The 26,725-nt window shown below is 40.2% G+C and overlaps 1 protein-coding gene across 3 annotated transcripts in view; it reads left to right on the top strand.

Moving 5' to 3' along the window:
• The window catches only part of PPP1R9A (protein phosphatase 1 regulatory subunit 9A), a 206,017-nt gene that overhangs the window by 120,133 nt on the left and 59,159 nt on the right, over positions 1 to 26,725 (top strand). For all 3 annotated transcript variants that reach the window (XM_067562172.1, XM_067562171.1, XM_067562170.1), the window contains exons 3-5: positions 10,237 to 10,369; positions 10,837 to 10,957; positions 16,916 to 17,020. In XM_067562172.1, coding sequence (XP_067418273.1) covers positions 10,237 to 10,369; positions 10,837 to 10,957; positions 16,916 to 17,020 — 359 coding nt within the window. The remainder of the gene's footprint in view (positions 1 to 10,236; positions 10,370 to 10,836; positions 10,958 to 16,915; positions 17,021 to 26,725) is intronic.

The raw sequence follows: 26,725 nt of genomic DNA, 5'->3' as shown, positions 1-26,725 counted from the left end.
GTGTGAATGGGGCACTTGAATTCTTGTGCCTTCTTGATAAGCTGCCACCCTGTGAAGCTTTGCTCCATCATGAAACGGCAGGTAGTGAAGCCAGTTTGTTGTGGTGGTCTTTGACTCCTTAACACATCAGTGAATCAAGCCAACAAAACAGAAGCAAAAGCTTTTCCCAAGACAGATAGAAAAGTAATGTCGCAGTAGTTACAACAGTCTTTTTTGCTGCCCTTACACTGCTAAAGCAGTAAAATGATGTATTTTTTGCTAGTCAGATGGGACCAATTCTATTTTCCAGATGATATTTATCTGAAGCCACAAAAGAATAGTGGGTCGAGAGCTTTTTAACAGTTCTTCAGGAATTTCACAGATTCTGCCACCTTTTTTCCCTTAAGCTTCTTTTCAACTCCATGAATTTCATCAATAGTGAATTGCCAGGATCATTTTGTGTAGAATCGGTCATCTTGGCAGCAGCCTTAATACCAGAGGCTTCAAAAATAGGGTGTAGGCCTTGGATGTATAAAAAGGGAATATCAGACAGAAATGGAGAAGTGATCTTGCCTCTGTGCACAGTATTGGTTAAGATCACTACTAGAATGCTTTGTCCAGTTTTGGTGTCCACACCTGAAGGACGTGGAAATACTGGAGATGGTTCAAAGGACAGCCGCAGAAATGATCCAGAAGCTGGAAAAAAATGTTTTACAATGTGTGATGGGTTCACACCATTCACTGCCGGCCTGGCGTCTCCTGCTGGTTGTCTGAGGATTAGCTGATGCGGTCTGTGCACTTTCACTCTTTCCCTGCAGTTTGCCCGCAGCACAGCCCTTCTTGCAGCTGTCAAGAACCGCAGCATTCTCTTTGTGGATCAGCCTTCTGGCTGTGTCACTATCCATGTGTTCCCCTTCCAGGAGGTGGTGGGTATCTCGGTTCTAGCGTCTAGCCACTTCCCAGAGGCGGGGTGAGGGAGGACCCGGGCCCACTTACTACTTCATGTCCCAGCTCAGAGACTCTGTAGATAGCAGCCTTGTTGCTTTTCCTTAACATCTTACCAGTGCTGCTTCAAATTCCCTGAGCCACTTCCCTGTGGTCCTGACACCTTCTTCGCCCTCTTCTCAGGGCCTGCAAGTCCCAGCAAGCCAGCCAGGAGCTCTCTCTCTCTAGCTCCCTGGTCCCTGCTAGCAGCTGCCCTGTCTGAGGTGCTACCCTCCTGCAGCCCCCTAGGAATCCAGTCCTTTCCCTTGGGCTCCCTGCAACAACTAACCACCTCTGGCCCTGCAGCTCTTTTTATGTGACCTGCTGGGTCCTGATTGGCTGCTCCCTGCACAGCCTCCTTAGGCTGCTTTTAACCCCTTCTCTGCCAAGTGGGGGGCAGACACCCCATCATACAATGTGATGCTGAAGGAGCTCAATCTATTCAAATTATTAAAGAGAAGGTTGAGAGGTGACTTGATTGCTTTGTGTAGGTACTTACATGTGGAAAAGATAATGAGAGTATTTCAGTCTTACAGATGAAAGCATAAGAAGATCCAATGTCTGGATATTGAAGTTTGATAAATTCAACCTTTTAATAAGATGCATTTTCTTACCAGTGAGGGTAATTAAACATTGGAACACTTACCAGGGCAAGTGATAGACTCACCCTCACTCAGAATCTTTAAAATTAGATTAGATTTCTTTTAAAAAGCATTACTTCAGTTTCTGGGAAATTCTGCAGCCTGTGTATGCAGGATACCAAAGTAGATGATCATAATGCTCCCTTCTGACCATAGCACCTATAAACTGAGATCAGAATCAGGCCCTTTATTTCTAGGAGCAGCAAAGGGTCCACAGAACCTCCAAGAAAAGGCAACAAATGTCTTGATTTAATAGTAGGGGACTTGATATCAGTGATGGTGCTGTGAAGTCCCCACACATTCTGTCGTGGCAGGATCTCTTTGCCTGTTGTGTGACAGAGAGTTCTGAGATGCATGACTCTCCTTAGTGTCAGAGATACAGTCAAGATACAGGCTGTGGGTCAGACATCTCAGAACACAAAAATAAATGGGGCTGAGTCAGGAGGCCTTTGACCCCTACCTACTTTCTTTCCGTTGCATACAGATTCAAATAATTAGACCCATAGGTCATCCTCTGGCTGAAAGCTGCCTACAGGGAAAAGAGCTAATGTGATTCTCCCTCTCCATCTGTTCAAGCCCATTGTGAGAACCAGACTGGAAAACAAAACTGAAGTCTGTAACAGACTAAGGTTGCAAAGTTTATTTTAAGGTGAATTCCCACACTCTCTCAATTTAACAGCCATTGGAATCTACAACTGGGAAGAGATGAACTTTGAAACATCATTGAGCATGCTCTATTAATGCCATTGTTGTTAATATTATTATTTAACAATGAAAATAATATATTTATATAGGAAACTTACACACCATGTTAAAATGTGTAAAATGACATGGCTTATAGCAGAAGGAGCTTAAGAGAGAAAATATTAAAAAAACAGGATATTTATTCACTAATACATAAGGTACTCTTTAACTTTCATTAATTAGAATTCAAAATAGCCACTTAGAAAGCTGATTATTCCTTGGACAGCCTTAACAAGACAGAGAGATTCTTACTTCAGTTAAGGAACTCCTTTTTAAAGACCTGACCAGATCCAAGAGGCATTTCTTACCTTTAAAAATCCTTTGCAAAATCTACCAGTTACTAAGGATACTCTATGCAAAATTTTCTTCCCAAGAAAATTAATGTTTTTCAGAACTAGCAAGCCAAGCTGTTATAGCCTGAAATGGTTTAGTATAAAAATAGAAACCTAACTGTTTACTTTCTATTGTATCTAGAAATTTCATTCCTTAGACCTACTGTAGCTTCAGTATGATAAATTAATAGATTATTTAGGGTCTTTTTAAAAAAAACTGTATGTGGTGGGTCCTTACCTGGTTGGCCAGAAGAAAAGGGGTTTTTGCCTTTGTAGAGGGATGCCTCTGCTGTTGGCGGTAAAGGAGGAAAAAGTGGAAAGTTTACCTGGATGGAGTAGAGAGAATCAGCAAGTGACTGGACCAGATGGGGGGCACTGCCCTTCCAGGGTAGGTGGGGGAGTATTTGTACCCCAGGCAGTTCCATAAAATCGCTCTTTAGCCGGAGTAATTGAGGATGCCTCCTTGTGGCAGATATCCAGTACAGGTACTCGTTATGGATGAGATATGGTTATTGAATAAAATAGATTGGAAGAGGATTTAGAGGAAAGCATCCTGTAAGGAAGCTGGGGAATTAGGGTTTTGGGGCTCCACATGTCTGATACAGCCCCCTTAACACTCATATGAGGGAGGGTGGGAAGGGGGAGGCCTGTTGACAGCCCTGCCAAGTACCAGAAAACAGGATGACCTGTGCTGTACAATTTATTGTCAGATTACCCCCCAGGTATTTGAAGTGAATAAAGCTGTGGCCTAGTTAATCCACATCCATTGCCTCCTGTCTTTCTCCCGGCATAGCCAGACAAAGTTAGATGTGTAATTTACTTACCTAAATTGTGCTTGCAGTTACTGCGATTATGACTGGAAATTTGGTGAATGCATTAGCAGTGGTCAGTTATGTGTCTAACTGTTCACTTATATGCACAGTTACCCAATTTCTGTGTTCAGTCATATCAATTGTGTGTACAAATTGTTTATCCAATTTCACACACATTTTGTATGCCTTTTTTTTTTTAATAAGATTAGGCAATGAAAGCTATGACAGACTAAGGAGGTTCTTGTCTTTTATTTGTGTTAGTTTCCACAGCAGCTTATTTCCCCCGACCTCAAACACACACACTTAATACATGCATTGGTAAACCTCATTGTTTTTTTACCCCACATTTCAGATACGTTTATGAAGGTTTCTTTAGACTTTTTCTTAAACATGTTGTTTAGCCAAAGGCATGGAGTTTTTTTCTATCTGTTCTGCTGGATGCTATGTCAAAAGAAGAGAAGGCAGGATATGTGTTTTTGTGGCATTCTTGTATGATTATTAACTCCATCTACTAGAGAGAGCCAACTTAACCCAATGGTTCACATAGTTGTGAAACCTACAGAATACAAAATTCATAAATCCTAAGGCCAGGAGGGATCAATTGTGATCATCTAGTCTGACCTCTGTAACACAGGCCATAAAACTTCCCCAAAATAATTTCTAGAGCATATATTTTAGAAAAATTTCCAATTTCGATATAAAAATTGTCAGTGATGGAGAATGCACCAGGACCCTTGGGAAATTGTTCCAATGGCTAATTACTTTCTCTGTTAAAAATGTACACCTTATTTCCAGTCTGAATTTGCCTAGCCCAGCCACTGGGCCAGTATCTAGCTTCGGTACATAGTAACCTTTCTATATAGTAACCTTTCTGCAGTAGCTTTATGGTAACCTTTGTGATGCGGATCCCAGCTCATGCCGAAGCCCCAGGTCAATTCACTTGTGTATTAGTATTGATCAAAGTAATTGATAAATGCGTAAGAGTGTGTTTGGTGTTTAAACTTCGTGAAAACTAACGGAATGTTACATGCATTGTTTTCACTTATCTGTATCCTCTTATGATGTAATAGCAAATATTTGCATATAGAGATACCCCTGTAACTAAGTAACTCATCAAAGAAGAAAGAAGCCTTGTAGAATACAAATTAAGAATTTTAACAGAAAAGTGATCATTTCAAAGCAAGTGGTCATTGCGTGTGATGATCGGAGGTCAAAGACTCTAAATGCATTCCTCATCCTCTGCCATCAGAGGGAAAGCCCATGTGGGTAGTGACATGGTCAGCTTGTTTTCTGAGCAAAGAAGCTATCAGAATGGATTGAAATGTTTGGACTCTTACAGGGAGGTGTACCAGATCATAGAATCATAGAATATAAGAGTTGGAAGGGACCTCAGGAGGTCATCTAGTCCAATCCCCTGCTCAAAGCAGGACTAACCTCAGCTATATCATCCCAACCAGGGCTTTGTCAAGCCTCAGCTTAAAAACCTCTAAGGATGGAGATTCCACCACCTCCCTAGGTAACCCATTCCAGTGCTTCACCACCCTCCTAGTAAAAAACATTTTCCTAATGTCCAACCTAGACCTCCCGCCCTGCAACTTGAGACCATTGCTCCTTGTTCTGTCATCTGCCACCACCGAGAACAGCCTAGCCCCATCCTCCCTGGAACCCCCTTTCAGGTAGTTAAAGGCCGCTATCAAATCCCCCCTCACTCTTCTCTTTTGCAGACTAAACAAGCCCAGTTCCCTCAGCCTCTCCTCATAAGTCCTGTGCTCCAGCCCCCTAATCATTTTTGTTGCCAAGTTGCCAGATGCAAAGTGGAGATCCGCACAGACAATCTGGGTACCCTGAAAAGAGTTTTCGGAAACTGGCAGTTTATTACATCACTGCCACCATTTGGAATTACAAACTGTGACTCACCTGTGCATTTATTTGACCTGTTTAACCTCTCAATAACTCTCATTCTTTTTTCTTAGCTACTAAACCTTTAATTAGTTTACTATAGAATTGGTGTAAGATCTAAAGTACCAATTGATCTGGGGTAAGTAACTAGTCTCTTGGGACTGAGAGCAACCTGATGTGTTGTGATTTTTGGTATAAATGATGTTTTATCACAAAGTCTTGTTCATCTGGGTGGCAAGATAGACTGGAGAGTTTGAGTGGATTATATGCGACTCCATGATAAGACTGGTATAGTGATCCAGGAGTTCACATTTGTTACTGGCTTGGTGAAATCTAATTATAGAACACACCACCTTTTTCTGGCAATCTGCCCTGACGTAGGCACCCACACTCGTGAGCCACTCCAGAGAGCATGACAACCTTATCACAATTTCTGTGTTAATAGTAATATAGTATTATACTACTGATTTACTTACAATAATTTTAACATAGCTACTATTTGAGGAGAATTAATCTGGTGCTGACAAAGTTGCTTCCAGAGCACTGCAAAGAAGATTTCATTATCTTGGACAGTAGCATCAATACTTTGAGTGATGGCTGCTTTCTTTATGTTCCCAGTGGTATTGTAAGGTTTCCTTGACAGTCCTACTAATATGAAGGTGATGGAGAGTTCTGCCAAGAAAGCTTGTGATGAGTTTAGCTTCTCTAAGGAAACGTGAATTCTAGGCTTAAATCCAGAGCAAACGTGTGCCAAGACACCATCTAAATCTCAATGTGCCCACAAGCTGGAAAGCCATCTCTGACGTGATGAGGATATTTGTTCCTCAAAGAAGGCATTCTAGACTGCACCATGGATTTAATTGTTGCAGGCTTATTATTATTATTACTTCTTTTCAATTAGTATTTCCAAAGATTTAAAAAATATTCTAAAGTTGAATTGAGGAATATATGTTGTTTTTTTCCAGTTTGTGTAATTAAAAAAATAAGCATGGAGTGCAACTAGTTTTAGACAAAAGTGGAGTCAATTATGTTGCTCTCTCGGCTGACAAATTGCTAGGTGGGAACAACACATATTCCAGTAACAGTACCATTTAAGTTAAAAATCCTTTTCTTTCATGTGTTCTTCAGGAGCTAAACTTTAAAAGTTGTATCACTCAGTGATATTTTTAAAGCAGTTATTGCTGTTTTAACTTAGGGTTATTTAATAATATTTGCTGCACAAACATTTTTCCCCCTGATTTGGCCTAGTACATAAAAGATCTCTCTACCACCAAATCTGATGAGGAGAAGCCTTTATTCTTAAATTTGATCTCTCTGACTTCTATTAAGAATTCAAACATAAAAGTTGAATGCAAATTTTTAGCCATTAAATGGACAGCTCAGCTGCAGGGTCAGAAGGTGGTGAGCTTAATCACGGCCCCGCCTTTGGCTTTCCCTGCCTCTTGCGGGGAGACTGGCACCACTGTTGGTGATAGCCTTGAGCCGTCCTAGCGTGGAGGCAGTGGCTGACTAGCATCAAACGGAGTTGCAGTCAGGGAAGGCTGCTGCTTCTCTGAGTGCTTGCTCATGTCCATTCCATATTAGGTGTGTGTGCGCCATGTGCACTGGTGCCGGAGCTTTTTCCCCTAGTGGTATCCATAGGATCGGCTCTAACGCCCTCTGGGGTCATGTATACGCCGGTATATACAGCACCGCTGCCCCCCCGCCCCAGTTCCTTCTTACTGCTCAGAACAGTGCTGGAACATTCTCTTGCTGCGGCAAGCTCTTACAACCCAGTGGTTTTCCTTAGTTACATTAACGTGTATAGCTTCAGGTAGTTAGTTTGCTAAGTGTTTAGTTTTCTTAGACATATGGTAGGCTGATGAACGCAGCCCGGAGATGGGGCATGACCTGGTCTGCGGACTTCAAGTCACGCGCTTCGTGTAAGAAGCCTGTGCTCATCAACAACCCTCACCAGAGCTGCCTAGGAGAGGCTTCTTCGAGATAAGTGCAGAATTTGTAAAGGGCTCAGGCCTCGCACTAAAAAAGATTGAGATATCAGAATGAGAGCACTTCTAATGGAGTCGGCACTTAGACCGGTCTCAGAGCTGAGCCCCAAGTACATCGGCTTCAGTGTGGAGCATCATCATCCCTCTCCCCCCTACTCCCCCCCAGCACCAACTACCTCCTGGCATCAGTCACAATCCCCAGTGCTGAAGAAGAAATCCAAGATGATGCATTTCGAACAGGGGTGCTCGCTGGTCCCAAGAAGGACAGGAAGAACACAGGTGATCAGTTGAGACCCGTATTGGGCCACCTGTCCCCATGGGGGCTTGGGGTGCCATTGGCCTTGCCCATTTGGATCTCAAGCCCAGCACCAGACCCACTGTTGACTCCTGCGAGCAGGAAGGGCCTCCAGCTTCTTGTGGTACTGACCGCTTCAGAGGCATTCCAAGCGGTGAAAGACCTCCTGACAATTCCTGTGGCTTCCCACATCTCGGGAAGAGAGGGCCCCATACCAGGATATGGTACTAGTACCATCGACTGCAGGGCCATCCAGAGGCAAGACCACCCATTATGAGGCCCTGCAGCAATTCCTGACACCCCGATGTCGGTTCCTCGCTGCGTATGGGCTGCCGATGCCCTGCCAAATTGCGTCACCGGACCCACGGTGACCACGGTAGGTGGTCAGGCTTATGACGCCGGTGGTCAGGCTTATGACGCCGGTCTCTGGACCCACAGCACTGGTCCTCAGAGTCATAGCACCAGTGTTCAGATCACCGCTGCTAGTCCCCAGAATCCCGGCACAGATCCCCAGTGTCCTGACACTGGTCACTACCGAGCCAGTACAGGAAGCTGAAGGTTTAGAGCCAGTTGCTAGACACATGACACCCAGGTTCCCAGCACCGCTCTCCAGTACCAGGACACCCCCATTCCCAACACAGTGGGGAGGAGCAACCAACAGTGGCACCACTGTCCCTGGAGAGCAGCTTCTCGGACTTCAGACCTCTTGTGGGGGTTTGGCCACCGGGACAGTGGCCCATAACGTGGCAGTTTTAGAACCCGTGGGGGTTTTTCCCTGCTCTGGGATCACAAGGACAGTCATTCTCTGGGACTTCAGGAAGAAGATCATCAGTGGTCACTTGCCCAGCACCTCACTTGAATGTTGAGTCAGACCAAGAGTCCAAGGCCTCCACTGTAGCCCCGAAAGGGGCCACTCCAGTCAGGGAAGAAGAGCTCACCCCTTCGTCCTTGCCAGTGTCGTTGTCCTCCTCACCAGATGAGGCTGTAGCGGGACCCTTTGCCAATGTCCTGCATGATGACTTCAGGGCTCACCAAGAGCTGCTCAGGTGAGTAGTATTGAACCTGGGCCTACAGGCGGAGGAATTGAAGGAGCCTTCCAATGAGCTTTTTGACATCCTGCCAACAGCATCTCCATCCATAGTGGCTCTCCCAGAAACTGCGGGCGGCTGAAGTCCACCTCACACCAGGGAGGAGAGAAGCTCTGGATGGCTTCTCCACCTGCTCCCAGCAGAGAGCTGGGCAGCCTTGTCATTTTCACGGCTAAGCCATGAAATTGAGTGAGAAGGCTGCCTGGCTTCCGGCAGGGAGCAGGAGGGGGCGAGAAGCTGGGGCAGCTGAATTCCACTCCTCAGGGGCAAGAAGCCCTGGGCTGCTTCCCCCTGAGAATGGGGAGGAGGGAAGCCCCTGGCGGCTTCCCCTGGCTCCCAATGGGGAACAGGGATGGGAGAAGGCTGTGGGGGAGCCAGCCCCCCTGGGAGCTATCCTGTGGGGCTCCCGGCAGGGAGCTGAGAGCCCAGCCTCTCAGCTGACACTGCCTCTCTTAGGTCTGTGGAAGTGCTCCTGGTGAAGACACACTCCCCCGTCCCAAGGAGGGTAGTGTGGATGTCAGCTGCAGTGGCTGTAAGCCAACATATGTTTTGTTGACTTAGTTTTTGAGTGTAGACAATGCCTAAATGAACAATGGGGTCATCTGAATAAAGTGTAGGATCAAAAATCTGAACAGTTCTTTCCATCTTTCTGACTCTATAACTATTTGAGGCCTGGGTTAGAGAGTTTTACAGAAGGCCTCAGTCATCCCTAATTAACTTAAAAGACGTTCACATTTATACTGAATGAAAGATATACAAAGTCAACAAACATACTGCATTTACAGTAGCATTTGAAAAGTGTATGCGTGTGTGTGTGTGTGTGTGTGTACACGGATATTAAACATATATAATAGAGTTGAAATGTTATTAAATCTGTTTGTCTTAATTGTACAGTAATAATGCCATATTGTAATCTTAAAACTTAAATGTACAGAGTAATCTTTAATTTTATATGTAGACGGTTTTTCATATTAGTAGTAGTCAGCTTTAGTTCTGGTTTTGTGTGTGCAAATTGGACCTTCATTAAGAAGAAACATCAGAGATGAGATTAGATACAAGTTACAGTTAATCACAGTAGTTCTTATGTATTCCACTTCTATAAGTATTTGTAGATCTTTACTATCTAGATAGAGCAATGTTTGATTGGAACCATATGTTTGTTTGTTTAATTATTGAAAGGAATAGAATGATTCAGTTGTTCTAGAACATGTACTGCATTTATAGCCACATATGGTAAAAGTGAATTAGTTATATTCAGAATTGGTTTTCAGTCCTTAGCAGGCTGTTTGATGAATAAAAAGCACTAATTTAAAAACCTGAACTTTGAGGGGAGGAGGGGGACATTGCATTAAAAACCCATTTCAACCAATGTAATAGAAAAAGCCATAAAAATGTATACATATAGGAGCTATTTTCTTAAGTTAATAGTCTTTTCTGGAGTGAATAGTTTATTGATATTGGCATATTTTCAAAGGTTTTCAACACATACTCCAATGAAGACTATGACCGGAGAAATGATGAAGTTGATCCAGTGGCTGCATCAGCTGAATACGAACTTGAAAAACGTGTGGAAAAACTGGAGCTTTTTCCAGTGGAGCTAGAAAAAGGTATGCATTCTGTGCACTATTTGCAATTTCTCTAAACTGATATGCAAGGCTATAAAGGGATTACTGCACTTGCCTAGAGGGCATAACTTTAATTCCCATGGAACAATTGCAAATATCTTGGCCCTTCAGACTGAAAAATATTCAGTAATGTTATTTAAGGACACACTGTTCTGTATTTCTGTAAGAGTATTGTTTCCTGTAGTTCAGCTAACACATTAATTGACATGATCTTTCATATTAACTTTTCAGTCTCCTCTTGAACATTAAGCATCTTTTCAAAATGGCAAATGCAATATTATCTCTCTATGTTATTAAAACTGCAGAAAATTAAGGGTCTCACCAATGAAATAACTAAAAGTGGGTTTAGTCGTATGAAAAAATCAAAAGAAAACAAATGTACTTCTTTAAATGCCAAATTACTTTAAAAATCAAATATATATTACTGCTTTTACTTGTCTTCTCCACAGATGAAGATGGACTTGGCATCAGTATTATTGGAATGGGAGTTGGAGCAGATGCAGGCCTTGAAAAATTAGGAATATTTGTCAAAACAGTAACAGAAGGTGGGGCAGCCGAAAGAGATGGCAGGTAAACCAGATCAGTGTTTGGAAACTTCTTCAACAGTAGTTATTATGGATTTTGATTTTTGCAGAAAATAATTTCTGGATGTATGCATGTGGCAAAAAGTTCTGTGTAGTTTTACAGCTAGAGATTTGAGTTAGTATTAAGGCCCAAATATTCTAATCTGGGTACCTAAAGATAGGCATCTCAATAAAAGTAGTGACCTGAAATTTCAGAAGATAATTATTTTGATTATCTCATTTGTGATGCTTTAAAGAGGCCAGATCTGCAGATAGTTAGTTGTTGCTCACAACTTCCTGAAAACCAAACCCCTTTAGCATTTCTCAAGTTGGGTGTCCAAAATGAAAAGGGCTGAAACATTTTTTAATGTTTTTGAATGGTGGTGAATGCCTGCACCTCCCATTGGCTTCAAAGGGAATTTTGGATGGTCAGTATCTATGAAAATAAGTTCCTTGGCAATATTTTTCTAATGTTTCCTGTGTGCTTTTGTGCCCTGGAGTTCCTAATTTCTCACTTAACATGCATTTTTTGAAAATCATTAACGCAGAATGATCTTCAGCATTATAAATTCTTCGAGTGATTGCACATGTGCATTCCTCTCTTGGTGTGCGTGCGCCCCATGCATAGTCACTGCAAATTTTCCCTTGGTATCTCTCGGGGCAGCTTGAGTGCTCTCTGCTGCCGCACGTCACTGGTGCTGGTATAAAAGGCCCAGCTGTCCCCGAGCCCCTCAATTCCATCTTATCGCTTATGATGGTCACTGGAACTGCTCTTCTTGCTTTTGCAAGTACTCTCAGTGGACTGTGTTCTCTTGTATTTACTGTAAATGGGTTAGTGTTATTAAGGTTATTAGTGCTTAGTGAGTGAGTTCGGTTTTTATCCCTTCTGAGCATTTCAGTTGATTCCCAGTGCTGAAGGATGCCTCGATCACTGGGCTTCAAGCCCTGCGTGTCTCTCAGTAAGGCTTTGCCCGTGAGCGACCCGCACTCAAGTTGCTTGAAGTGCCTCAGGGAAGCTCATATTGGGCAGCATTGCCAAATTTGCAGTGACTTTAAGCCTGATGAAGCCAGACTAAAGTTTCTACTAATGGAGGCGGCCTTGAGAACTCCATCTGAGCCTCTCGGTGGCAGTTCTAATCTCATTCCCATTGCATTCAGATTTGATCTCCTAGGATCATGGTTGGCTGCTCCACCCAAAGCAAATTGCATAGCCCAAATGTGAATAGTTTAGTCTGATAAAAACAACTCACGCTTGATTTGCTACACAAAGATCAAACCTATCAGCCAAAAATACAGAGGGGCATAATAATAATAGTGTAGTAGATATTTTAAAATTTGGTAGAACTATAATCTCTTCTCCAAAAATCTATTTTAATTTTTTGTACTTTATTGAATGCAAATACCTGTGACATTCCAAGCTGCACAAGCTTCAGAAGGCTTTGTATGCTGGTTCTATTGCGCACTGACCAAACCAGGCTAACGGTGGGTCTTCTGCAGCAGACCCAGACAAACTATCATCTCACTTTCCATAGCAAGAATTTGCAGAGTTTTTCAGGGGAGCTTATGGTGCTTGGTAAGTGTTGATAATTGAGATAATCTGTCTCCCAGTTTGGACCTGCAGGTCCTACTACAGCTCTTGGGGAGGAGACGTGAATTTCAGATTCCGGCTCTGACCTACCAGGCTTAAAAAATGTTATTAAGGAAGAGGAGAAGCTTATGTCTCATGTGTTGGTGGATTTTCTACCACCATGAATCAAAACTGGATGTCTTTCTAACGATACACTCTGGCTAGCTCATGTACAAGTTATTGGGCTTGATGCTGGATAATTATTGGGTGAAGTTCTATGTCGTGTTATGCAGATGGTCAGACTAGCTAATCACAATACCCCCACCTGTGGTCCCTCATCCTTCTGTGCCTTCCTCTCTCTATTCTCTAATTTACTTACATTATTTAGTGGGACATAAGAGGTTAATATTCAGAGCACAAGTCTCTTCCTTCATTTTTCTGGGTGACATCCAGAAAGAGCCTGTCAGTCAGGGAGATCATACTCAATTTTTGTTTTGGCTCCTTTAATATTTGTCTCCAATTGACTAATGCTCAAGCAGCCAAGAAAGAACTCTCTCATGTTCTTTCCAAAACACTTCATTCATTTGAGACAGGTGTACACAGCTCTCTGAATAAGGAGCAGCCTATCTCTGAGTGTGGAACATCTATGATGCATCAGCTGTGGAGGGTTCTTTCAACCTCATCCTTATGTGGGTGGAATCAGTAAATCAGTAACACTGATAACCAAAAGACTGTCTTTTAGCAGTAAATATGAGTACATTTTGAGGGATGACTCAAATATCCTAGAATAATTGAATAAGATTTAGGTGGGATTTCTGATATTGTAATTTTCAGATAAGAATTGTACTTCAGTAGCTGCAGTAAATTTTCCATGTCTTTCTGCAAAAGTCAACAGATTACTCTGTGCAGTACTTGCTGTCAGAAAGATGGGAAACTTATAGTAAGGGAATTCAGCATGACTGAATACCACTGACTTGATTCATGCTGCTCCAGACATAGCAGATGTTGGGTAGTTGCCATATAAAGGGCATTTTGTGGTATTGTCATTGACCGATTTAACTAGGGAGATTGCTGTAAGATCCAGTCCAAATTAAGAGTAGGATCATTGGCTGCTAGGGGTAATACAAAACGAAGGAATCAGTGGACAAACTGAACATGGAATACCAATATTCCTATCATATATGATAAGGTGGCTAGCTACTTTGTATAGATAAACTCCCAGTTTAAGGACAGGACAGGTATAGTGGATGATGGGTCATTTGAAAATATTCTTCTAATACTAAATGTACCTGAGCACAACTGCTGAGGAATGTGCAATAGTTCACAACTTGAAACATATACTAAATTATATCTCTGCAAAATTTTAATTCACATTTTAGGATCTAATTCTGCAACCCTTTCTGATATTAAGTAACAATTATGCAAGTTTTTCTAGCAACTTAAATTACTGAATATGGGTGAATAACTGGTGTTCCCTGTAAGTTAACCTTGAAGGACTGGCTCGTAGAAAATAATTGTCAGAGAAACCACCAATTTCATTAATAATAAAATACTGTTAAGCTTTTTCTTTTTAAGTCTTTGTCACCCATAAACCTCCAATTTGAAACTTAATTTGTTTATATTATATATATATATTAGTTAGGTCTGAAGAGATCTACCTTACTTAGAGCTGGTGAGAAGTAACATGTTGTTCAGACTGGTGGCAAACCATCCAACACATCTCTAAGAACGACTCAGGAAAGAACTGAGGAAGAAGCAAATGGGGAAAAATTTGAATTATCTGGAAATTAATTGTAATTGGTGTAATAGTTTATAAATGAATAAACATCCTTCATCTTCATAAAAATTCCTTTAATATGTAGAAAGAAGAATCCTGTTGATTCTGCTATTTCAAAAAAGGTTTTAAGACTAAATTTTTCCTCCTGCTCCTTTGTCACTTAATGATGATTTTGTAGACAATGACCTTTGTCTGCCATCTAATACAAACTTGACAAAATCATCTTGACACTTATATCTTCAAGATCCCAGATGGATAAAGAGAGCGGAAAGAATTCCATTTACTGAAAATCAGTTTCCAATTACATAGAAAACATTATTTATTATTATTGCTTATTTTGGTAGTTGTCTGCAGTGTCTAGGATTCTTTCAAAACATAGAAAAAGACATGATTCAAATAAATGTGATTACTCTTACATATATAGGAATACATACTTGATATAATATAGGAAATGTCCTTTTGGATGGTACATATTGCATGTTTGGAGGACCAAGAAGCTTAAAATAGGAGATGGAAATAAATTAGTAAGCAGCAAAGAAATACAGAGAGGAAGTGATAACCAGAGTGGGCTAATGGGCATATAGAAACATATAACCTGTCAATCTTTTTATATTATTGAAGTATGTTCAATGTAAAAACAACAGTTACATGTATAAAAATGTTTCATTTCAAATTGATGTACAGTTCTGAAAAGGGGATGCCTGGTGGGGTTGCAAAGATGCAGGTTGTAGGTTCTCACAAAAGTAATTTTTTCAAAGTTTGCTGTATCCAGAAGGGAAATAATCCATTGGTCCATGCTGGTCCAAAGTGACAACGTGAGCTTTGAAGCTGCCTAAATAGCTCTAAGGAGCCATTTATGCTCAGAAATAGAGTTCAAAAACTGGGTGATGTTATTCAAAATTCATGTAGACATGTGAGGTGTTATGCCAAAACTGAGAGTGAAATTATTTTTAGTACTCCTTATTAAAATATGGTTTCTAATTTGCATTCCCAGAGCATGTGGTTCTGTGGAAAACTTCCATTATTCGGTATTTATAGTCAGGAAAAAGTGCCATTTTTAAATATCTTGACTTAAAACAAGAAACTTTCATCTGCTCTATTTTTGTTGGTTCCTTTTAAATTTGTATTATTTGGTATAATAGTTCACATATAAATGCTTGAAAATGTGTTTCCTTTACTATTTTGATATCCCTTTTCATTTGGAAACTGTAGGAATGTGTATGTTTCTACCAGAGCTGAATTTGAAAATGGCTCTCTTCATTCCACATACCTTTAATCAACAGTGACGCTATCCCTGCTATTTGATTACAACTGTGTACTGCAGAACACAAAAAGTAGCAATTACTTTTTTTTTCTTTCCTTTTTCTAAAAATGTTTTTAGTTTTGCCTCATGGAGCAATAGATTGTATTATAAATAGATGTTTAAAATGTAGGAGATTCTTCTCCTGGTAAAACAATGTAAGGCTTTATTCTTCATTCTTTGTACCCCCACGAGTCCCTTCAGAGTCACTGAGAATTCCTGGTATGCAGGGAATGCAAGATCAGACGTATTAAAGGGTAAATTTAAAGCCTAATCTACTTTATCTGAAATATAGGCATAATCTATGAGCAGTTGCCCTTTAGATACATGATAGATTGCTGAAATATGCTGCTGCTCTAAAGAGTGCTCAGTTTTCAAGTAGCATGAAATACCAGAACTGCTGTTTACATTGTTCTTCATGATTGTTTAGAAAAGGACAATGCATAAATTATTATTCAGGTATCTCAATGTATGTCCAGGGCCCAAGCATAAATTTTTTGGGCCCAGTACAAGTTTGTAACACGGGCCCCCTCCCACACACATACCCACAGGGTTTGCAGGGCTTCTGGGCCCTGGAAAAGTGTACCCTTCCCCCCCATTTGGGGGCCCTGGATATGTCTACAGTACAGCAGCACAGGTCCAATGCTTCAGCTATGCCGCTGTAGCACCGTAACGTTGTCTCTCCCTACATCAATGGAAGGGATTTTTCCATCAATAGTTACTTCACTTCTCCAAGAGCTGGTAGCCAGGTCGACGGACTAATTCTTCCATCAACTTAGCTTTGTCTACACTCTGGGCTAGGTTGACCGAACTCCAGGACACAGCCCTGAGTGATGTCGTTAGATCACTTTAAGTCTGGACCAGGTCTGAGTTTAGTTTTGTAATGTTCCAGACTCGGCAATTTGTTTTTCCTGTGATTACATGCAGTAGTACTGACATGGAGGATAGAGGAATATAATTAGTCATAATACTAAAATTGTCTAAGGTTGTAATTATGAGGTATCTGTACACAGGAAATGACATAATTTTGGGGGTTCTTTTCTTGCTGTTGCTTCCAGTACTCAGCAATACTAAATAGCCAAGCATACTTTGCCTCATTTCAGGCATGCATTTAAGCATGTGTTTGTGTCCCACTAAAGTCAGTCCTTTCCTGAACTGGAGTCCATATCACATACCAAATATGCTGCATAATGTATGTATATGGTATTTACCTCAATTTGTTTTAAGTTGGTGAAATGCCGAACACCTTTTAAAAATCCAGTTATTGCTTCCTTTTATGTTTTGATGAGTAATTTAGGGATTTTATGTGTTTTTCTGAAAGGATCCAAGTAAATGACCAAATCGTAGAAGTGGATGGAATCAGTCTGGTTGGCGTTACACAGAATTTTGCTGCAACGGTTCTCAGAAACACCAAAGGAAATGTCAGGTGAGTAACTATATTTGAGGAAGAACACGCTGATGATACTAAACATTTCAGATGATCTAGTTACTTCCATTAGGAGTGTCAATTTCTGCAGGTGGGGCAACACAAGAGAATGGAAAGGGAGAGGGCTCCATGCCCTTTGAACCTGTGGCACATCTGCTGGGAGGGAATCCCAGCAATGGTGCAAATGATGGTCTTAATTTTTTGTGATGTGACCACCTGATCATTAAGACTTGGACTGAAGTCACAGATAGGGTCAGATCCTCTTTTGGTGTAATTTGGTAAAACTTGATTGCTTTCAAAGGATTTAAATTGGGCTCTGACCCATTGTTCACATAGGCCACCAAATAGGTGTCAGTCAGATGGAAACCCCAAGAAGAATGATTACCAACACTATTCCAATACTAATTCACTGAGCCACCCCATCCCCCATACTTGCTCTGGGTGTATTCCCATATCTAATAGTTTGTCTACTTCCTTGTTATAAGTTCATTTGATGATCTCCTGTTAATTAAAAGGGATTGTTGCAAGTGTCAGTAAAATAGCGAACAGCCTAGAAAATAGTGTAAAATTCACTGAGTAAAATTCTTAATACAAGATGTAATTTCATAATGCAAGAATGTAAAATGCTTGTAATAGCCATAATACAATAATGTAAATTCTCTAACCGTTAAACTGTTCTACCAATTTTATAAAAGGAATACATACACTCGTACTCTGTTAAACTACCTGTTAATGTCAATAAATATTTAACATTGGCAAATCAATAAACCAAAAAAAAAAAAAAGGTGTATTGTAAACTAATATGGTCTGTAACTGCCTTTGGTTAATTGCAGTTCCCAAAATTCGCTGCACAGAGGATAGACCTGATCTGTATTTTATATGATTTGGGTCCTGTCCCTATTCTTGTTGAACTCAATGACAGAACTACAGGTTTCAATGGAAAAAAGTCAGCCCTTTCTAATTGCAGTGTTGGGTATCTGCTATAGTCATATGACAGTAAGACTTTTCCAACTGATTCTCAAGTAACATTTGAGGAAGATGTTAGCTTTGGCATTGACAATGTAGACTGTGCAAACATGCAGAGTGCTGTTTTTTTCTTACGGTTTATATTTAATGGTTTATTTAGGAAAATAAATATTGTAAAAATTGTAGTTTGGTTGCAAGAGAGTATTAGTTTTCTGTGTAACATATGCAATTGTAGCTACATTAATTGGGTCCCAATCCTGCAAAGGCTTCCACATAGATTTAACTGTAGGAACTGGAAGTTGGTGGCAACCATCCGTCTGAAAAGGTAATTGTGAAGGGACAAAGCAATTCTGTTACTGTGTGTTGTGCTGCAGCAGTCCAATTCTGTAGCGATAGTCCTTGTCACAAATAGTGCAGGCATAAGGCTTGGGGCCAGAGGATGAAGCTGGTGCACTACAAGTACTTGAGGCCTCATGCAGCTTCTTCTTCACTCCCTTCGCTTTCCTCATCACTCTCAACCACCTCCCTTCAGCCTCTTTGACTCCCTGGCAAAGCACAGCCATCCAGTGTTGCCTATCGCTAGCAGCATCTTCCCAGCTGTCAGTGTCAGTGTTGACAGATTTCAAGTCACTCTCACAAATGTCCTTGAGCTTGAGCCTAGGTTGACCCAGTGGCCTTAGAGCATCCACATGTACTCTGTACAGGGAATCTTTTAGAATGCATCCATCCAGTGCAGATGACCAAGCAAACGGAGATGTTTGTGTTTGAGAATGTGATTAGACTTGGTAATTTTGTTTTCTCAGGCACTTTGGTGTCAGGAACTTTGGTTTCCCTTTTGATATTTAGAATACGGTGAAGACAACAGGGGCGAAATGTGTTTAACTTTCCTTCATGCCTGCTGTAGGTGGTTCAGGTCTCATCACAATAAAGCAGCATGCTCAAATGCATGACTAGTAGACCCGAATTGTCTTGTTCAAGGTTTGTTTCCTGTTATCCACAACATGCTTGATCAGTTGGCCTAATGTGGTCATTGCCTTTCTGATGTGAAAATTAAGCTCATCATCTGGAGATAACTTATCTGATACAGTTGATCCTAGATAGCAGAACTTGTGTACAACTTGTAGCATGGTGTTAGCTATTGAAACCCTGGTGTTGTCGACACACTTTGTGCTATAATTATTGTCATCTTTAGACTGATAGTTAGTCTACATTCAACACTAGCTAGTGCAAAGCTATTGAAAAAATTGCTGAAGCCCTTATTCACTATTTGCAACAAGCATTGCATCATCAGTGAATGGAAGTTCTCTTATCAGCGTGTGTTTGACTTTGCTTTTTGCTGTCAGATGTTATGACACAGAGGCCCACTGATGGTTTGCTGTTCTATGTCAGCAACTTGTGACAGGTCTGACATACTCAGTACCCTAACACACTGTTATCATGATATATACCCAAAAGATGGCATGTGATATATCATTAGAAAACTAATAAATCACTGATCATTAGTATTATTGCATATTTATCTTCAAGGTGTGTACTAAGAGATGGTTATGTGTTAAAACCATGTTCTCAAAATACGTTTGGCAAGCAATGTATAAGCCAGACTGCCCTAGACAATGGAATGTGTATTTGCTTGGCTGGTCAGCCTCGTCATCAGGTAGAGACAATGAAGGTACATTTACACAAAAAGGTAAATAAAGCCATCGAGCTAGCAAGAGGAGGAGGTAATGACTCAACTATCACCAGCGGGAGAGGAACAAGCATTAAGTCTTCTCCTGGCCACATGGTGTCTCTTCTCAGAAGGAAAAAAGGAACTTTATCTGAGAATACATTTTAGTGGTTTACTGGAATGCAAAGATAAGTAATAAAATATTGCTATCCTATAAAAATGTATCAAGTAAGATCTTTTATGAAAGCTAATGACAGACTGGTGATTAATATAATTGGGAAATATGTGTATTAATACTATATGAGGCATTATGAATGCTCACTGATATTATAGTTTAAAGTCTGTGACCAAACAAAGGGAGAAACCAATTTTCTCCTTGACCGCAGGAAAGCAGCTATCTACATGTCTCCAAAGAAATTAAGCAAGGTTTGACCAAAAACAATGGAATCCCCATTTACATACAAATCATCAGGGGGATGGGAAGTCCACAGAAAGTGAAGAACAGCATGAGGTCATCCTGAGTCTGGGGACAAATCAGTGAGTTTGGGAAGATAAAAGGAGAAAGAAAAAGCCATCCTGGCATCCGTCAATGGACAGACACAAGGGGCCCAAGCTCTTCAAAGCTGTGAAAGAGGGTCCTTCAACCAAGGAGGCTGAAGATGAGGGGAACTGAATATGGGTGAGAAACCTGCTTAGACAAAGATCTTTGACCTACAAGGGCAAGGAAAGCCAGCCCCTTACACTTTTGTGGAAGGTTCTGACTGAGAGTCAGCGTGATTGGGGAAAAAGGATTGTTAAGAAATCTACCTTGAACCAAGGCTGTAGCTTGTTTGAGTTAAGTCTTAGCCACTAGAAGAGTATTTTACTTTTATTTGCTCGTAACCATTTTGTCTTTATCTCTTTTAGTTGGTATCACTTAATGTGGGTACTTTTGTTAATAAACTTGTTTTATTTTTACTATAATCCAACTCAGAGTTTTGTTTGAATTGAAAGGATTGTTAACTCCAGTTAAAGTGCTAAGCTGTGGTTTTACTTTATTAAATCTCTGAGTGTTCCAGGAGAGGGCTGGACACTTCAGGACGGATGATTTGGGGAAAATTTGGGACTGGGGATGTATTGGGGTCATCATGCAAGTAGTAACTAAGGTTGGTGGGGACCAATGTGGAGCTGTGATCTAACAAACAGGCTACTAGAGTCAGAGTTGCTGAAGCAGGACTGCTCAACATACAGACTCTCCGTGCATGCTTGTATGCTGGCTGGGAGCATCCAGATAGAAAGCTATAGTGGCAGAGCATTTTAAGGCATTCAAGGTTACAGGAAAAGTGGTGGCATCACCTCTCGCTAGTCTGGGTTGAACCCGAAAACATTACAGACAGGTAATGTTGAAGAGTTTTCCATCTGATCGTGTATGGAGATTTGCATCCCTGATGCTAGATGAGAAAGCATGATGAAGCAGCAGAAGGAGGAATATGCCAAAGAGTATTGGTGCCAAAACACATCCTTATCTTTGAAATCCATTGCAGATATCAAAGCTGTCAGATTGATCATCATAATGGACTGTAGCCTTCATGATGTTGTGAAATGATTGAATCAGCCTGAGGAGAATTGAGGGGCAACCACTTCTCTCTAGCATTTGAAAAAGGCCCTTTCTGGTGACCAGGTCAAAAGATTTTGTGATCTGTGAAGCTCTGTGAAGGCCAAGTTAGAAGGATTTTCCTTGTTCTTGACTCTTTTCTTACAAGTTGCCGTAGTGCAAAGATGATATTGATAGTAGACTTACGGGAACAGAAGCTACACTGACTCTGTGGAGCTTGCAGTCTTTTAAAAATGACCCATGTGAATGTCTTATCAGCAACACTAAGGAGAGAAATTCCTCTGTAGTTGTTGCAATCACTCTGCTTTCCTTTATTTTATACATTATGATGTTGGCATAATTTGTCTTGTTGTACTGCTCCTTCCATTCAGCAGGCAAACAAGACATTGTGCAGGTATTTAAGCACTACCTGTTGTCCTCCTTTCAGTAATTCAGATGGAATTCTATCTCTTCTTGCAAACTTTCCTGGTGCTAGGAAGGTGATTGCTTTGTCATGCTATAGATGGTTCTATATGAAGCTCTTCAATGGTCTGGAGCCTGGGGATCATATTTATTGCTGCTTCAGAAACAGTAGTTTCACATGAATAGAGTTTGTGGTAGTGCTCCACCCAGCATTACATCTGTTTGCTTCTGGATAATGTCTCCATTAAGAGAGTTGAGTGGAACAGTCTTCTTGGCTGAAGAACCTTTCTTGATTCTGTCACACATACCTCTGTGAGTAGTCCTGTTGATTTCACTGTAAATTTAACCACTGTCCTAGGTCTTGGCAAGATCAAGGTGTTAGACTGTAATCTTTTGGGGAATAGTGTCTTCCTTTGTTTTTCCACAACACTTAGGGCTTCTGGAGATGCTGCCTCAATTAATAATAATATAATATCCTGTATGTTTATAGCTATTGTGGCACTTGATGGGTTGTACAAAAATGTAAGTAGAGCGAAATAAAATATGCACATAAAGCATGTTAAAGTACATGGAATAGTATCCACATATTTAATTATTATTCAATATACTATGGGCCAAATTGCCCACTTCCATGGAAAACAGCAGATTTGGTAGGAAGGAGAAAACACAAGGGAATCCTTGTACAGCTTTCCCTAGGTCCTTGTATCATGGATTGAATTATAATGTGACAGGTTGCCATACAGACCTGTTTGTCATAAAATAATGTATTGTACTGATATTTCTTTGTTGCTGTTCTGCTCACCATGTGAAGTGTACATACACAAAGATTGTTGGCATCTTACAGGTCTCATTTATCAGAGAGAGGTTTGAGTTTTTACATGGTTGCTATTTATAAACTTAAGATACTGAGTTTCCACAGAAAGACTGATCGAACACATCCGTGTCACAACTGGGTAAAGAAGATTTTAAAAAATAATAAACATATTTCAATGAACATATATTATAAGAATATACAAACACACTTGCATAATGCTTATGCCATTAGCATCCTTTCCTACCCATGCAGGTATCTGCTGAGGGGTCGAGATAGGGTAGAATTTGGTCGAACTCCTTCTCTGATCTTTCTTCATTTAGGAAAACTGTCTCCTCTAGTCTGCATGTCCAGTACTCCACGGTCCATCTCACACGGAAGCCCAGAAATATGTGAAATGTAATTGGCCAGGCTGCTTGAAATCAGGAGGCTGAGAAGACTTGCCAAGTTCCATCATGTAGTCTGTGCCGTAGACATCACACTGAAGTGCTGATTAGGCCCTGGCCGGGTTGTAGAGGGAAAAATTCTATTTCATGGCAGAACCTGTCTCCTGTTACAGCTTCTGTGACACACCAGTGAGGTTGAAAACGATCTCTCATCCCCACTCTCTTTCATGGACATCCTTTCACTCTGTACCACACAGCCTACACAGCCTTAGCGCTTACAAGGATCCTCTGGCACAGGATCCCTCTCCTTTCCACAGCTACTTGTGCCTGCCTGCTGTAAGTATAGAGAGGGTCTGTCTCCCTATACTTCGAGCATTATCACTCCCTTAGCAGCTGCCATTAGTGGTTCACATCACTGTGTGGGGAGGAGTGGGAAAGGTTGAGAACTTGAGACCGGCATGGAGGTAAAGAGATTAGGTACCATAACTGATTCCTACCTTCTGCCTCTCATGCTGCCAGGGATCACAAGTGGTCCATGCACCATGCAAGTGATCTACAACCCCCTCCTTTTCAGGAGGAAATGAGAGAAAGCTACACAAAACTCCTGCAAATTGGAGACAGATTGGTGAGAAAATGCTATCTATTAAAGATGTCTCTGTAGCAACTCTACATTCCAACCTCTGGCAGGAGAGATCACAAATGGAATTAAAGTTCTTTTATTACTGTATATGTTGCAGCGTTGACTTAATTAATTTTACATAATTGCTTTAATGAGCACTTTTTGGCCTCCAAATGACAGCATGTGAACTAACCAACCTGACCTTTAATGTACACAGCTTGCTTTTCACATCAATACTATAGCCCATACTGCATATACATGTGTTCTCTCTGGAATGCTGCACATACATAGTTCTATGTGTGTCTCCAACAGTCCTTCCTCTTACAGCTCACAGCATTATACACTGCTTTTTTCTAAGTAGTTTAGCAAAATGCATTTTAGTCTTTGCATTGGGATTTATACTTGATCAGTCACATGGAAAGACATTTATGAAAGGAGTAAAACTGAAACTATTTCCTTAATTCTCACCAATAATTTGGTCACTACTTTTTCAGAAAGCTAGTATAATGCTGATATTTAGTGATATTTTTCCCTGTTTGAGCTTTATGAGCATTTTTGAATGGTCATGACAATGGAAGTTAGTGACCTAGAATAGATTCTTCAATATTGCTTCCAGAAAAATGTAATTGACATAATAAAGAGACTGTGAGAACAAAGACTTGGCTTCTACATTTTAAACTGCTCCAGTCGAGTATAACCCCCTATATATGTCATTCTTGTTCAAAGCCCAAAGGTGAATTATTTTGGAAAATTAAAAAAGAAATCCCTTTGCTCTTTTTGAGTCATGTGACTGTAAACATTGTGCTTTCTCTTTTAAAATAATGCTGTGTCCCTTATTTTGTCCCTTATTTAAACCAAATACTTCAACTTACGCAGTTAGTCTTAGTTTAGGACAAATACTTTTGCTGTGCTTGACGAGATGTAGTTCACAAAGAATAACTAGAGTCACCAGAAATCCATCCTGTAGCATGGATTTCTAGTGTGTCTCTACATGTGTTGGGCACTTACTTTTAAAAAATGAAGTTTTTAGCTCCCATGGATTAGGGAAAAAATTTATAAATATGTTCTGAGGCAATGCTGTCTTCCTAGGTCTGCAGAGAGGCAGACTGAAACAGTGGGCCAAATTCTGCTGTCTTATACCCACACAACTTCACTGAAATCAGCTGGTTTTCTCTATGTTACTTCAATGTACAGATCACTGCGTAACCCTTCTACTTCAAGTTGAAAAAGGTTCAGGAAATAAAGTATTAAGTATGATCAAAAGTACCTGTGGGGTGAAGGTAATCTGTTGAATTGCTGCTATATTCAGTGAAATCCTTTCTTAAACCTCCATGATTCTGCAGGAGGTTTTTTTGAGGGTTTTTTAAAACTAAAATAACTCAAAATGAATCTGAAAACACTAATGAACTGTTCAGTAAATTAGATGTAGCTTACTGAGTAGTTTTAAATAAAATAGACTCTTTATTTCACCCTGTTTTACAAACAAAAACCCTGATCCTGAAATGACTTGTGCACATGCTTAACTTTACACACCGAGTCTTCCCAGTGGGAGCTGGGGTAGAATGGTGTGGCTCTATCTCCTATAGATCTTTCATTTCACCCTTAAGATTTGCCCTCAAGGATTTTTAATTCTCCCCTATTTTCTATTTCCCCAAGTCCAAGGGTAGAGACAGATATTAATTGAATTCCAATCTTCAGACCTGTTTATTTTATCAGTGCCTTTTAGGAGAGTATTTCACATCTAGTCACCAAGTAAGATGCGTCACTGTTAATATCAAAGTCAGTTCATGCCATGCATTTGGCCGATGTACCGCTGTTTGTGCTGTTCTGGCTCTTTGTGAACACCAGAAACAATTTTCAACAACAAAAGTACCCACATTAGAACATGGCCCAGATGTTTAGTATATAACAGTGATCTGTAGTAATACTTCATATTGCTGCTGTGTTTTATTATATTTTATAATAAGTATAATTTCTGTTTTTATATTTGAGACAATTATTATTATCATGGTGTCTCAAAAAAGCTTAAAAGGTTAAACTCTGATTTATCTTACATCCAGAAACAGGGCTCTGTATAAAAAGCTTCTTAAAGATGCTGTGGCACATAGATTTTACACTTTTGACCCTTAAGACTAACTTGTCAGTTCTAAAATACACTGCCTAATTCTAGCGAACCAGTGATGGAAAATATATATTTAGTCACTTTTATTTAAGTATGCACATTATGCCTCAATGACTAATTTTCTGGGCAATGATTCACAACCTTCTGCCTCTTTATTTCACATTTAAAATTACTGGTCATGAAATTTTCTATCTTCATATTTAGAACTGGACTAAGTTTGGATATTTAATTAAACATTTTAAAAACTCTCTCCGTAGAAGCATTTATTGATAATTAAAGCTTTGTACATCAAAAACATTATTTCATGAGTGATATTTATTATTTTTCTGAGACCTTGTTTGTTTTACGTTATAAAAATATCTTTATTTTATTGCATTTAAGCAAATATTTTAAAACTGGGAATGTAACAAGGCAACTGGTATAAAATATCCTTAGTTTGTTTAGCTTGTGTTGTGAAAACTGTAGTAATTAAAAACTGAACATTTGTTTTTGAAATTTACAATATTGTTTCAAGAAAAAAACATTTAACACTGCTATATATTTATTTTCTGACACATTCTCAGTCTATCTATGGTAGCAGATAACCTACTTAAACCCCTGTTTAATTTGTAGGAATATAGAGTACTTGCTCTATCCCTGTTTTGGAAAATACCTGGTAGATGCTTTGATGTCATTGTTTGAGGGTTTTATTTATGTATACACTCTAAGACCTTTATGTATCATTGAGCAGACTTCTGTTGTCTGTTTCAAACCCTGAAAATAATATAACAATAAACCATGAGAACCTTTGAAAGGAGAGGAAAAAATATATTTTAAAATCTCTAACAATAACCTAAAATAGCCTGCCTTCATAAAAATGTCAGGACATTCAAATCTAGTATTATAGGACCCTTCCTGGTCTAGAAGCAAGGGCTTTCCAGTTGGAAACCTAAAAGTCTCCCCATTTCAGTGGTGAAAAATCTCCCATTTTTAGCTTCAAGAAGTAATGAGATATCAGACTTTAAATTTGTTGCTGATGCAAGACTGCATATTGCACGTGCTAGGCCTTCGAACAATGTACAAAATGGCTGTGTAAAGCTATCATGAGGTTTTATGTCCCAAAGGAAGGAGATTACAGGGCAAAGAGCAGTGAGGTTCAT

Source organism: Emydura macquarii, unplaced genomic scaffold (assembly GCF_026122565.2).
Source record: "Emydura macquarii macquarii isolate MOO-44397 ecotype Brisbane River unplaced genomic scaffold, CSIRO-AGI_Emac_v2 contig_2422, whole genome shotgun sequence".
NCBI lineage: Eukaryota > Metazoa > Chordata > Testudines > Chelidae > Emydura > Emydura macquarii.
This window is presented reverse-complemented; position numbering and strand designations above follow the sequence as displayed.